Source organism: Brassica napus, chromosome C7 (genome assembly GCF_020379485.1).
Source record: "Brassica napus cultivar Da-Ae chromosome C7, Da-Ae, whole genome shotgun sequence".
NCBI lineage: Eukaryota > Viridiplantae > Streptophyta > Magnoliopsida > Brassicales > Brassicaceae > Brassica > Brassica napus.
This window is the reverse complement of record NC_063450.1, coordinates 44,393,371-44,407,240: the sequence shown is the minus strand read 5'-3', so window position 1 is coordinate 44,407,240 and position 13,870 is coordinate 44,393,371. Positions and strand designations below refer to the sequence as shown.

General features: G+C 31.2%; 1 protein-coding gene across 1 annotated transcript; it reads right to left on the bottom strand.

Moving 5' to 3' along the window:
• Positions 1-4,029: 4,029 nt before the first annotated feature.
• On the bottom strand, positions 4,030-6,168 carry LOC111208255 (bidirectional sugar transporter SWEET12-like). The gene is made up of 6 exons (XM_022707200.2): positions 5,915-6,168; positions 5,763-5,799; positions 5,371-5,581; positions 5,134-5,295; positions 4,917-5,036; positions 4,030-4,518 (listed from the first exon to the last, which is right to left on the bottom strand). Exons 1-6 carry the CDS (start codon positions 5,964-5,966, stop codon positions 4,234-4,236), a joined length of 867 nt encoding a protein of 288 aa, XP_022562921.1. The 5' UTR covers positions 5,967-6,168; the 3' UTR covers positions 4,030-4,233.
• Positions 6,169-13,870: the final 7,702 nt, after the last annotated feature.

Sequence of the window (13,870 nt, the reverse complement as noted above, 5' to 3'; positions counted from 1 at the left end):
TGAAATTTTGGAGGGAGAAGAGCACTCGGGTTTTGGGGATTCACCAAGAATACCATTAGGTATGAGGGATTTCCAAGACATGGCAAATTATTGTAGGCTAACGGACATGGGATATCAAGGGCCAAGATACACTTGGTGTAACAAGAGAGAAGATGGGTTGATTTCCAAGAAATTGGACAGGGTTCTTGTGAATGAGGAATGGTTAAATAGGTCGGGTGCATACTGTGTCTTTGAGCCGGGATGATGTTCTGATCACCTGAGATGTCGAATCCAACTAAAGAGGGAAGAGAGTAGTAAACAGAGGCCTTTCAAGTTTACCAATGCCATAGCTAAGATGCCAGAGTTTAATGAGCTTATGGAGAATCAATGGAGGGAGTATGAAGCTCTGTATCAATCAACTTCTGCTTTGTATCGCCTTACAAAGCGACTTAAGGCCTTGAAACAACCTTTGAGAGAGCTAAGTAAAATCAAATTGGGTGAGCTGCCAAAGAAAACTAGAGAAGCATACCAGGATTTATGCTTAAAGCAGAAAGAGACCATGGAGAATCCACTGCAGAGAGGATAAGGGCTGAGAGCGAAACGATGAATAGATGGCAAAGATTAGCAGAGCTTGAAGAAGAATTTTTAAAGCAAAGATCCAAGGTTCATTGGCTTGATGTGCGAGATGGGAATAACAAGTTCTTCCATAGTTCAGCAAAAATTCGGGAAGTAAGGAATGCTATTCATGAAATTCTACGTGTTGATGGATCAATAACCACGACAGATGAAGAGATTAAAGAAGAAGCTGTGAATTTTTTCGCTGAGTTTATGAGACTGCAACCAGTAGAGTTTGAGGGGGCTTCAACAAATAGATTAACGGAGCTTCTGGGGTTTCAGTGTAGTGGAGAGGATTGTTCCAAGCTGGTAAGACAGGTCACGGGGGCAGAAATAAAGGAGGTTCTATTTAAGATGCCTAGAAAAAAGTCCCCAGGACAAGATGATTTTACAACAGAATTCTTCAAAGAGGCGTGGGCAGTTATTGGAGGAGATGTAACTATGGCAATTCAGTCCTTCTTTGTTAAGGGGTTTCTACCGAAGGGTTTAAACTCTACAATTTTGGCACTCATTCCTAAGAAAGAAGAAGCAAAGATGATGAAAGACTACAAGCCTATTTCATGCTGCAATGTGCTATATAAGGTAATCTCTAAGATCACTGCAAATAGATTAAAGAGTGTCCTGTCTAAGTGTATAACTATTAATCAGTCTACATTTATCAAAGAACGTTTACTAATTGAGAATGTCTTGCTAGCTATGGAATTAGTCAAAGACTATCATAAGGATGATATCTCTCATAGATTTGCAATGCAGATTGACATATCTAAGGCATTCGATTCAGTGCAATGGCCTTTTCTGATCAACACGCTGACAGCTTTGGGATTACCGGAAAAAATTATAAGCTGGATCTCGTTGTGTATAACTTCAGCTTCGTTCTCGGTGCAAGTAAACGGGGAGCTTGCAGGTTATTTCCAAAGTAAGAGGGGCTTAAGACAAGGTTGCTCTCTGTCTCCTTACCTATTCGTGATATGTATGAATGTATTATCGAAGATGTTGGATGAGGCAGCTGTGGAAGGGAAAATTGGTTATCATCCGAGGTATAAAAACATTGTACTTACTCACTTGTATTTTGCGGATGATCTGATGATATTTGCGGATGGCACAAGAAATTCGATAGAAGGGATACTTAAGGTCTTTGAAGAGTTTGACAAGATGAGTGGGCCGAAGATCAGTATGGAGAAGTTTGTTATATTCATGGCCGGAGCAAATCAGAGAGAAGAGGAGATCTTAAGGCAATTCCCTTTCGATACAGGAAAGCTACCAGTACGCTACCTTGGCCTACCTCTGTTAACTAAGAATATGACTGTTACTGATTTTTTTCCATTGGTAGAGAAAATCAGGAAAAAGATGGGGTCTTGGACATGAAGATTTCTTTCTTATGCTAGAAGGTTGCAGCTCATAAACTCTGTCATAAGGAGCCTCTCGAATTTCTGGATGGCAGCTTTCAAACTCCCAAGTGGTTTCCTTAAGGAGATAGAGAGATTATGTTCAGCTTTTTTTGTGGTCTGGGCCAGAGATGAACGGAAGGAAAGCAAAGATATCATGGGAGGAGGTCTGTAAAACGAAGCAAGAAGGAGGCTTAGGTCTAAGACCACTAAAAGAAGTGAATCAGGTGTGTTGTCTTAAACTAATTTGGAGGATCCTTTCGGCTCGTTCACTATGGGTTAGTTGGATCAAGCTCTATCTAATCAGGAAAGGCTCAATCTGGGCGATCAAAGATAATACTCAAAGTGGATCATGGATGTGGAGAAAGATCCTTCACTGTCGAGAAAAGGCCGAAACAGTTTTACAGAGTGGAGGTGCATAATGGTATAAGCACATCGTTCTGGCGTGAGAAGTGGACCTCATTGGGATGCCTGAAGGATATTGTAAGGGAAGGTAGCTGTATTGACATTGGTATTCTAATTCATGCGAAAGTGGAGGATAGTAGGAACCATAGAAAGAAGCATCACCAAGTTGAAATCTTTAACAGAATTGAGATGGAGATAGAGAAGTTTAAAGAGAACTGGGTGCAGGAGGAAGATCTCTCACTGTGGAAGAATGACAAAGATAAATATAAGAAAATGTTTTCTACAAAGGAAACATGGCTAAGTATTAGAGAAAAGCATCATCTCTGCTCCTGGTATCCTGCTGTATGGTTCAAGCATGCAACGCCAAAATATTGCTTTATCACTTGGATTGCAATGCATGGGAGATTGTCTACAGGTGATCGAATGCAGCGTTGGAACATGAATGTTGATGCATCATGTGTTCTATGTCAAGAGCCTTTGGAGACCCTAAGCCATTTGTTCTTTGATTGCGCTTATTCTGCGCAAGTTTGGGAAGCGCTTATGAAGGGTGTGTTAGAAGATCAATACACTGTGAACTGGGAAAGACTCGTGAGTCTCACTACAAGGACTTCAAGTTGGAGTAAGATTAAAATGTTCATCACGAGGTATATGTTTCAGTCAACTATACACATGATTTGGAGAGAGCGAAACAGAAGGAGGCATGGTGAAGTTTCTGCTCCTGCAACTCTGCTAGTAAAGAGACTAGATAAGAACATGAGGAACATATTCACAGTGATCAGAAGAAGGGGGGGATAAGGAGTATGAAGGAGGAATGACTATTTGGTTTGACACTAGATAGTCTTATTTAGAGGTTTGAGAAATTTTGAGAAGTTTTGATACTTAAAACTATGATGCACTAGTTGTAAAAATGTATTTTTTTCTTTTGAATTCAATTTAACATTCAATTCAAAAAAAATATATACAAAATTTTGACACTTTTACTTCATTGTGAGGTAAAATTAATTTATTCTACTTAAATTTACTCATGCATTTTAACTATATAAGATGGATGACATCAAGATTTGCTTAACTAATAAAAACTTTGTATAAGCAAAATATCTTATAAAAATTTAATCATCACTCTTTTTTTTATTAACCCTAATTATTCGGGCAGTAAAAACCCTATTATTTCTAGAGGCCTAAGACAAAACCGGTTGTTTAATTCCTTTTAAACGAAAATAGAACTTAGAGCATGATTAATGGGGGGTCATCCTTATGGTGGGGTTATAGTTTTTTTAGTTAAAAGTTAAGAAACAGTTTCTTATATTCTGATAAAAACTCCACCATAAGAACCCCCATTAATCATGTTCTTAGGGAGCTAAACCTCCGCAAAACCACTCTTGTTAACTCCAAACATATAATTATTCCATGGCTACTTAATTAGATTTTTTTTACTATTTATTGTATATAGGTTATTGGTCTCTTATTTATTTATTTTTATTTTTTTAAGTTGGTCTTTTATTTATGAATGTATAACTGTACACTACGTTTACAATCGTATCAATTTTTTTCTTGAAAATAATTTAATTTCAACAAAAAGACGAGAAAATTGCACATGTGGTAGATTACGACTGAATTATACACTAGGGAGAACGATTGTATAACCTTTCAACGGGAAAATAAGGTGATATTCATATCCAACAGATAATATAATTACACTAATAATTAAAAGAAGAGAAAAATCATCTCAGGATAATGTAATTCCCGAGATAATTAATCCTCGACTTGGCACACGTAGATGGTGATTGATGATATCAAAATAGAGTACAAAGTCAACAATGCAAAAGATAGGCAAACAGTTTTTCTGTTTTTAACAAGCTGCAGTGGAGTGTGTGCCGTTTTTAACTCCCTGTCCATTTTCAGTTTCAGCCTTCCTAGCATTACATATACACTTGTTCGCCGTTGGCACGACTGTGATCTCTGCTGGTTCAGGAGATGCCAGTGTGCCTAGCTTCAGCATATCAATGCTCACCTCCGGCAACTTAGCGGCTTCGAGTTCTTTTTCCACCAAATCCGACGGCGTTTTGCAGTATTTGAAAACCACGTAAAGTATCATTTGAAGTGCACCAAGAGCAAACCCGATCACGTTGGGGAACTGCGATATCGACAGATGAAAAGTATTAGTGCTCAAAGCAATATTAACTACTTTTTATTTTAATATATGAACTTTTCACTTTATAGATCCATATCATTTTGTAGTATGGTTACCTGCAATATACTACTAATATTTCTTTATAACAGATTTATAGATAGAACTCTTTTGTAAAAGATGTTTTTTTAAAGACAAAAGGAGTATCTTTAGCGTTTGTGGGATATATAAAATGTAACACGACAATAATACCGAACAAAAGGGTTATGTTTTTTGTGAATCCATGTCTCTCTTTATCTATGATAATTAGCTTTGTATATAGGCTCAGCCGCTCAGGTATATAGAAACAAAAGCAAATAATGATGATTATAATAATGATTATAATAATGATTATGATGACTTACAGCAACGTAGATATCCCTAAGAGCAAGACCATAAAGAAGCCAGACGACCGCACTTATGGTAAGTGTCAAGGATAAGCTAAACGGCATGTACTCCACACTTTTTGTCTTTATCACCGTTCTCTGTTTTTAATATATACAAACATTAATTAAATCAGAATATATTTTCATTTTCATGTACCATTATATATGTAACACTAGCTAGCTAGACTATACTTACGATAATGCTAAGCGGCGCAGCGAAAACGCAGACAGAGAATCCGACACAGATTCCTCCGATGATCTTTGCACGTGTGGATCCTTTTGCTAAGAATTGGCAGAGGAGGAGAATTAAACAGAATCCTCCAAAGTTCATAAGCAACAAGAGCTTCACCGTTAACATCTGCACCAAAAGTATCATTAAATACAATGAAGCTCACATATAGAATTGGTAAGGGCTAATCAATGAACAACATACTCGCGCTTTCTTGGTGGCAAAGGCAACGAATATGGCGATGTATATGGTTTCGATGAAGCAACCAAAGGAGTTGATGGTGACTAGAAGGAAGACATCTTTCTTCTGAGTAGCATAGTAGAGCCAAAGCATCGCGCTGAAGAGCGCCACCACGTAAGGAAGAGATTGAAAATCTTCTGTGGTTTTCTTCTTCCAAATCCTATAGAACGTTGGCCTGCATCCATATCGAATCATCTTGGCTATTAAATAGTGATATCTCAACTGGTTAATTTGGTTTGCTATATGATCATTATTATAGTTGTTAGTTCTAGTTATAGCGAGATAGTAACATATAACGCATATGCTGATATATTTAAATTCTCATGTTTTAATGAAGTAAAGATGTGACTACTTACACGGGAGAGAGGAAAACAGCAAAGGAAATGATGTTTCCTGAAATATATATGATTATAGTGGAAGTATAATGTTAGTAGACATACCGGCTTTACAATATGGTTATAGGTTTATGATGATATCAAATTTGATATAAAAGGAGATAAATTCATACCGAGCAAGCCGAAGGCAAAGGCCCATGTGTTCTGAGTGTTGAAGATAGCCATGTATATTGATCTTTGGTTTAAGAGTCTTTTGGATAAGGAGAATTATAGGTCTTTGTTTGTATATGAAGAGAAGATGAACGCTTTGAGGTAAGAAAGATATTAGCTTTGTAAGTGTTTCTCTTAAATCAAAAGCTTATGGCACGACCTTAGCATTTGGGGACTTCAGGTATATATAGTGGGAGGTCTTAGGAAGGAATGGGGAAGATATATGTTGTGTGAATCATAATATAATTAAAATATATATACTTAAAGTATTATTGTCTTTGTAGGTGTACTCCAAAAACAAATGTCCTTAGAAAATTATTCACAAAGCAAATCCACACCAATATAACTTTTTGATAAATAATGCATGTCGATTTCGGTTTAGGCCAATTCTTTCTTTTAAAAGCTTTATGTCTAGATTCTACCTATTTCACATATATCTATATGTGATTTGTTTTTACATGTTACAATATGTTCTGCAGTTTGATAAAATTACAAAGCTCTTGAATACATTACGTTTCCAAGAAAATTAGTTCACGTGAAATTGTACGTAAATATATATTGCCGTTTTCACTTTTAGTAACTTTTTTATTCTATACTATTTACGTTTCTCAGTTTTCAAATCATTTTAATTTTTTTGCCGTTTCCGAATCATTAACATTTTGCCCGTACATACCCCAATCAACTAAAAACAGTTAATAACACATAGATAGATGCCCTCTTTCATTTGTACTTGAATTAACATTTGTTTCATCAACGATATTCACGTTTTGTTCTTACGTTTTAAAAGGTAAAATAAACGGAAAGAGAAGTAGACGGCTTAACTAATGGAGACCTATTGGTTGTGTTTTTTTTTTGTCAGAGCTATTGATCAAGATCCCCTATATATTAATTGAGAAGCATTTGAAAAATTAAAACTTTAATTTTGTATTAATTAAAAAAAACCCCAAATCATAGGTGACACTCTAAATGCCTTCTAAATTTCATTTCAAAGAATTTTAGAGCATCTAATATAAAGTGTAATTTAATCTAATGGTGTCACATTATTTCATAATTATATAACACTAGAGAACATTATATTAACCTAAAATATAGGAAGTGTGTATTCTTTCCTTAAATAAAACCTACGGAATTACCTAATACGATTTACATATATATGACAATTAATGATTATGAATAATAAAGATTTGATAACAATTTTTGCATCCCTTTTCATTTTTTTTTAAATTTATATTATTAAAAAACTTAAACAATCACATTAACCATATCATAAAAAAATTAGATTTTTTTCTTATATGTTATATTTTGAATTTTTTAAAATGACTTTAAATTACAAAAATGAGAAAACCTTATAAGTTATTTTTTTTAAAACGACTTTAAAATACAAAAATGAGGGCACCTTATATGTTATATTTTTCTTATATGTTATATTTTGAATTTTTTTAAAACGACTTTAAATTACAAAAATGTAAGTTTTCCTTAAGTAAACGACTAAAACATTAAAATGACATGTATCAATTTGATGGTTGATTTAAAAGCTTTCAAAACCATATGGAAGATAAAAGTCAAAATAATTTAACTGTGGAAACAATACTGTTCACTTTTTCAAGAATGTGTTCGATGGAAAAAATAAGGTTTTTATGTCACAATTTGTTTAATGTTCACTAGAGAACATTATATTAACCTAAAATATAAGAAGTGTGTATTCTTTCCTTAAATAAAGGTTACAGAATTACCTAATATGATATATATATATATGACAATTAATGATTATGAATAATAAAGATTTGATAACAATTTTTGCATCCTTCTTCATTTTTGTTTAATTTTATATTTAAAAAAAATAAACAATCACATTAACCGTATAATAAAAAAATAGATGTTTTCTTATATGTTATATTTTGAATTTTTTTAAATGACTTTAAATTACAAAAATGAGGAAACCGTATATGTTATATTTTTTTAAAAAAACGACTTTAAAATACAAAAATGAGGACATCTTATATGTTATATTTTTCTTATATGTTAGATTTTTTTCTTATATGTTAGATTTTTTCTTATATGTTATATTTGGAATTTAATAAAATGACTTTAAATTACAAAAATGTAAGTTTTCCTTAAGTATACGACTAAAAATATTAAAATGACATGTATCAGTTAGATGGTTGATTTGAAAGCATTCAAAACCATATGTAAGATAAAAATCAAAATAATTCAATTGTGAAAACAATACTGTTCACTTTTTCAAGAATGTGTTCAAGGAAAAAATAAGGTTTTTATGTCATAATTTATTTAATGTCCACTAGAGAACATTATATTAACCAAAAATATAAGAAGTGTGTATTCTTTCCCTAAATAAAAGCTACGAAATTACCTAATATTATTTACATATATATGGCAATTAATGATTATGAATAATAAAGATTTGATAATAATTTTTGCATCCTTCTTCATTTTGTTTAATTTTATATTATTAAAAAAAACAATCACATTAACCATATAATAAAAAAATTATATTTTTTCTTATATGTTATATTTTGAATTTTTTAAAATGACTTTAAATTACAAAAATGAGGAAACCTTATATGTTATTTTTTTTTTAAAAAACGACTTTAAAATACAAAAATGAGGACACCTTATATGTTATATTTTTCTTATATGTTATATTTTTTCTTATATGTTATATTTTGAATTTTTAAAACGATTTTAAATTACAAAAATGTAAGTTTTCCTTAAGTATACGACTAAAAACATTAAAATGATATGTATCAATTCGATGGTTGATTTGAAAGCTTTCAAAACCATATGGAAGATAAAAGTCAAAATAATTCAACTGTGAAAACAATATTGTTCACTTTTTTCAAGAATATGTTCGATGGAAAAAATAAGGTTTTTATGTCATAATTTGTTTAATGTCCAATCCGATCAACCCATGATGTATTAATTATAGTTTTGTTCCATTATTTTTAATAAAAATTGATCCGATCCATCGGAAAGAAATTATATAATAACAACAACAAATATTTTATATATATAAATAAAATGATCAAATATATAAAAGAAACTATTGATAATATATACAAATAAACGTCACCCTGCGCAAAGCGCATGTATTTATCCTAGTTAATACAGTATAGTTCAAATTCTCAAGTAATAATTGAATGATGAAAGCATAGAAGTACCCTTTATTTAACGGTTGGTTGATATAACAATTTGTTAAACTTCATTATATATATGATTTTATATATAAACGCAAACTCAAGATAAGATTTTGGCAGATCATGGGTGCAAGGTTTTTTATATGGCTAGGCTCCAACATGAAGGAGAAAAAGATGGCCTAGAATGCAAGTAAGTAGTTATGGTAGGACCTTATATATGGTTTTACTATATGATTATGGCTCACAATTAGTGCCGGTCTTTGAGTTTTATGACTGAAAGCAAAAAAAAAAAAAACTACTATATATGTTATTTAAACTTGGACCGTGACGTTCTAAACTACAATTTTTTTTTTAAATGAAAACTACAATATATATACTATAAGATCAATTTTAGTAAAAATAACTGAAAATAGTTTACAATGATGGAAGTTGGAAGCATATGCTTCTACAGCTTCCTTCCAAGGTCGGGGGTCAGTCTAGACTAGACTGTTATATATGGTTAGTTGAACGTAACGATCAGGTTAATCGTAGTAACTCATTATGCTTTCACATGTTTTATTGAAGAGGTCATTCTGTTAGGGTGGTTGTCTTTTCTAGTAAAATATTTCTTTTAAACTAATTTATTCTAGTGCAAATTATAAATGAAAGACAATTATTCAAATGAGTTATTTCAATTATGTACATAATGACGAGGGTGTTCATAATTTTGAAAAATCCATCCGTATTTGAGCAATAGGCTAATAATATCTCTTTCTTAACACCGCAAGAAGATGCTTAGTTAGGTATGTGGTTGAAAATGACTACGGCATCAAAATAAAACTAATTAAATACTATTTCACATATATAAATTATCAGGAAAATAATAAAGGGTGTCATGATTTATTGGAACAACCATAAGTTTCAGATATAAAAATTTTCCAATAAAATAATTCCAGACAAATAACTTTTAACAAAATATATTAATTTTTTTTGACAAAGCTCACTCATACTAGAATATATATATATATAACACCCACACAAAACAAAAATATACGCTTGAGAGGACTTACTGGTAGATAAATTTTAGAGAAACCGTAAATTTAGAGAATCTATTGTTATTAGTTTACGTATTTCTAAAATCCTAGCAAAATATATTGTTATTGGTTCGAAGATTCTTTAATTCTATTTAAAATCTTTTGTTATTGAAAAAGTTTACTTATCATTTATTTTACAATTCTATTAAATTCTATATTTATTGAAAAAAAGTAAATTCTTTATATTTTTACTCATTGTACTAAACTTCGAGAATACCAAGTATAATTCTAAGATTTTAAAAATCTATGTAACAAAAACACATATACAATTAGTCAAAAAAAACACATTTACAAACACACAAGTATTTCATTTTGTTTGTAGTTCCTGAGAACATATCTTACACGAACAACTTCAGTTCTTTCTGGCAATTTTATTGGTATTCTTATCATTCTTTTTTCTTAGAACAATATTCTTATCATTCTAACATCAGCATCTAAGAACTTTTAACAAAAAAACATATCATCATTGACATGTGTACTCGAAGAACAAGAGTATAAGTTGATAACGAACAATAACATGAATTATTTAAATAAGAAACCTTTCTTAACAGATGAAACAGTTCATGAACTAGAGTTTTACGACGAAGTATTATTGTTACAAACTTAACTTCATCCGAATCAAATTTATATGAATGTATATAGTTACTACGATTTTTCAGTTCCATTTAGCACAAAGCAAGCATACTTTAAAAATAAGACTTGGCTAATATAACACAAAATGTGATATAAGCAATATGTATCAATTATGTGAAGATATATATGTGCTTTACAAATTACGTCAATTATTTTAAATGAAATTTCTAGATAATTTGTATATATTATCTTAGAAGGAAATATTTTTTGAAAAAGATATATATGGAAATTCATAAAAGTCAATAACACAAATTACGTCAATTATTTTAAATGAAATTTCTAGATAACTTGTATATATTATCTTAGAAGGAAATATTTTTTGAAAAAGATATATATGGAAATTCATAAAAGTCAATAACAATCAATGAAAATTTATACAAAATATTTGATCAAAGTTCATAAAATACTTGTTAAATCTACCTAACTTCTTAAAATCACTCAACTTTTAAAATCATCAAATTCCACACAAATTTTGGTTCCAATAAACCCTCCCCCCCCCCTAGTACTAAGGAAATGATAATTATACACGTGTAACGTGTTGTAAATTTGTGTGGCAGAAGAAAATCATGCAGATAAAATAAATAAATAGAAAATGAAAAAAAGAAGAAGAGGTGAGCAAACAAGAAAACAAAGCAGAAAGACGAACTGAAATGTGGTTCTTCTAATGTACCAAGTTGCTTTCACTCTTTTTATGTCCAATCATCTTCTCTTTATGTTCTTTTGCTTTTTCTTTTCTTTTATTTTCTGTTTACTTCGTCTATCTTCCGTTTTACAAAGATCAACTTGCGTTCTGGAAGATTGATATATACACAACAAATGTTAAGTTTCATTGTTTGAAATATATTGCATTTGTGTTCATATACTAAATTGTCTTGTTTATAAAAACATGATAGTTCTGTAACTAAATATCCTCTATAAGTTGTAAACTTAATTTTTCTGCTTGTATATTTAAACGCGCATTCCTGACAAAAGGCCTCCAAGCAAACTTTCATATCTTATTTCAGTTTGCGATCTTACATAAGATACTGAATCTATATTCTGGTGGAATATCTGTTTACAAATAGTAATCAGGATCGGATTTATATTTGTAGATACTATATTTGTAGATACTAAACTAACATAAATAAATAAATAGAGTGATTTAACTAAATAAAAATCCTATGTATAGTCAATGTAATGAGAATGATTCAAACCAAGTTTTTCTATAATTAGAAATGTACAGTAATAAACCAACTAATATTATATTTACTACCGTACGTGCCATTAAGAAAACGACACTATGTTCAATGTTTTTGGCGACTAAATTTTGCAGTTGTAACTTGCAATGTCACTTGTGTCCTCTCTAGTATTATAGAGTCATTACTGGAACATGTTAACAAATGCTACGCTACTACGTGTCTTTATCTTAGCCTAAACTTTTTATTTATCACTAATGCTATGTATTTCACGTTGAAGATTTTTCAGTTGTCCCGGCACGAGTTTATGATTAATTTTTCCTTCAAAGTCCAGCACCGTTGAAGATTTTCCAGTTGCCTCTGCAAGAGTTTTTAATAGCCATATCTTTCTCCTTTTTAATATAAAGTTTTTATCTGACCAATAAACGCAAAAGAGAAAGGAGGTGCGCAGGAGAAATCCCTATCGAGTGATACAATTACGTCATTGGGTAATTGAATCCTTTATATTCCAAACTTTTTGGTAAATCATTCATGGCTAACCATGTCCATCATGAGTCGTGACGTGGGACCAGGGCCGGCTCACAAGGGGGACAAGCGGTGCGACCGCCCAAGTCCAAGCCGTGTTCCCCCGTATAATAATAGCTAACGGGCCCAATTTTTTTATAAATCTATATATTTATATATAAAAAATAATAAATCAAATTGAAAAAGACCCAAAATTATTTGATATGTATATAATTTTATTTTCATTACAAATGTACAAAATATTACTGATTAAAATTTAAAAATATTTTAAACATTATCTATATATAAATTTTAAAGGGTAAAAAAAATGTTTTTGTCCTATGGCCCGACAATGTTGAGGCGGCCCCTGCGTGGGATTATGTTTCATGCAAATATTTAAATATTTATAAGATGCGAGAAAACAAAAACTAAATGAAACATGCATGAAGATAACGAGCACGTCGATCGGCTTTATCTAGAGGCCCCTGTATAAAAGAGAAAGATGTAAAGATAGATCCTTGATCAAAAAAAAAAAAAAAAAAAGTAAAGATAGATCCAAGAGGATGTGTTTCAAAAAAAAAAAAAAATTCAAGAGGATATGATATGACTGGCCGAATTTGTTATTGCCACTAGATAAATATCACATCTTGAATAAGTAGCTTGAATAAGTAGCTTAATTTTTTTTACCAAAAAAACTTAATTTTTTACGATAAAAATTTAATAATCTAAATTTCACGTCTATGCATTTTAATCCCCCTTTTTAATGTTGAATTGTAAGATCTTTATTTTTATTATATAAATTTGAACATGTAATTTCCTCGTTTTAATTATACTGTAGTATGTATAGTTAGCAAGATGATTACTGCAAACTGTTATTTTATCCCACTTTCTCTGTTCGAGACAACTTTCTAAATCAGATGGTGCTTTGAGAAGAGGTGATGGAGTAGATCATTATCTATGAAAAATGAATTTTAGTAACAACGCTTGGGTCAATCATTCATTATATATATATGCAAAACATAATAATCGAGTGAGGATCATTTGTATGTTGTGTTATTTCTAGGATACTACCGTGATGCATGGTGCAAATTATAATTCTTGATGTTGTCTAAAGCTGAAGCAAATCGATCAATTTTCCCAGCTAAATCAAACTAATTTGGAATTTGCATTGCACCACATACTATATTTTTTTCAAGCAGTTAATTATTACATTTTAGAAGAAGGAAATGTACAAATAATTAAATAAACAGAGAGATAAGGTTTACGTACCAAATTGTTTTTTTAATTTTCTGATATCTCTACTTATTGAAGGCTTTATTGGACAATATATGAGTGATGACTCCACTCCCATGTAAAAGAAGAACGGGATAATATCAATC

Excerpts from the sequence above, each read along its gene's own strand:
- LOC111208255 (XM_022707200.2), bottom strand. The coding sequence starts at position 5,966 with ATGGCTATCTTCAACACTCAGAACACATGGGCCTTTGCCTTCGGCTTG. Across the intron at positions 5,800-5,914 it reads CTTTGCCTTCGGCTTGCTCG|GAAACATCATTTCCTTTGCT; the intron begins GTATGAATTTAT and ends TATATATTTCAG. Across the intron at positions 5,582-5,762 it reads GCTGTTTTCCTCTCTCCCGT|GCCAACGTTCTATAGGATTT; the intron begins GTAAGTAGTCAC and ends ATATGGATGCAG.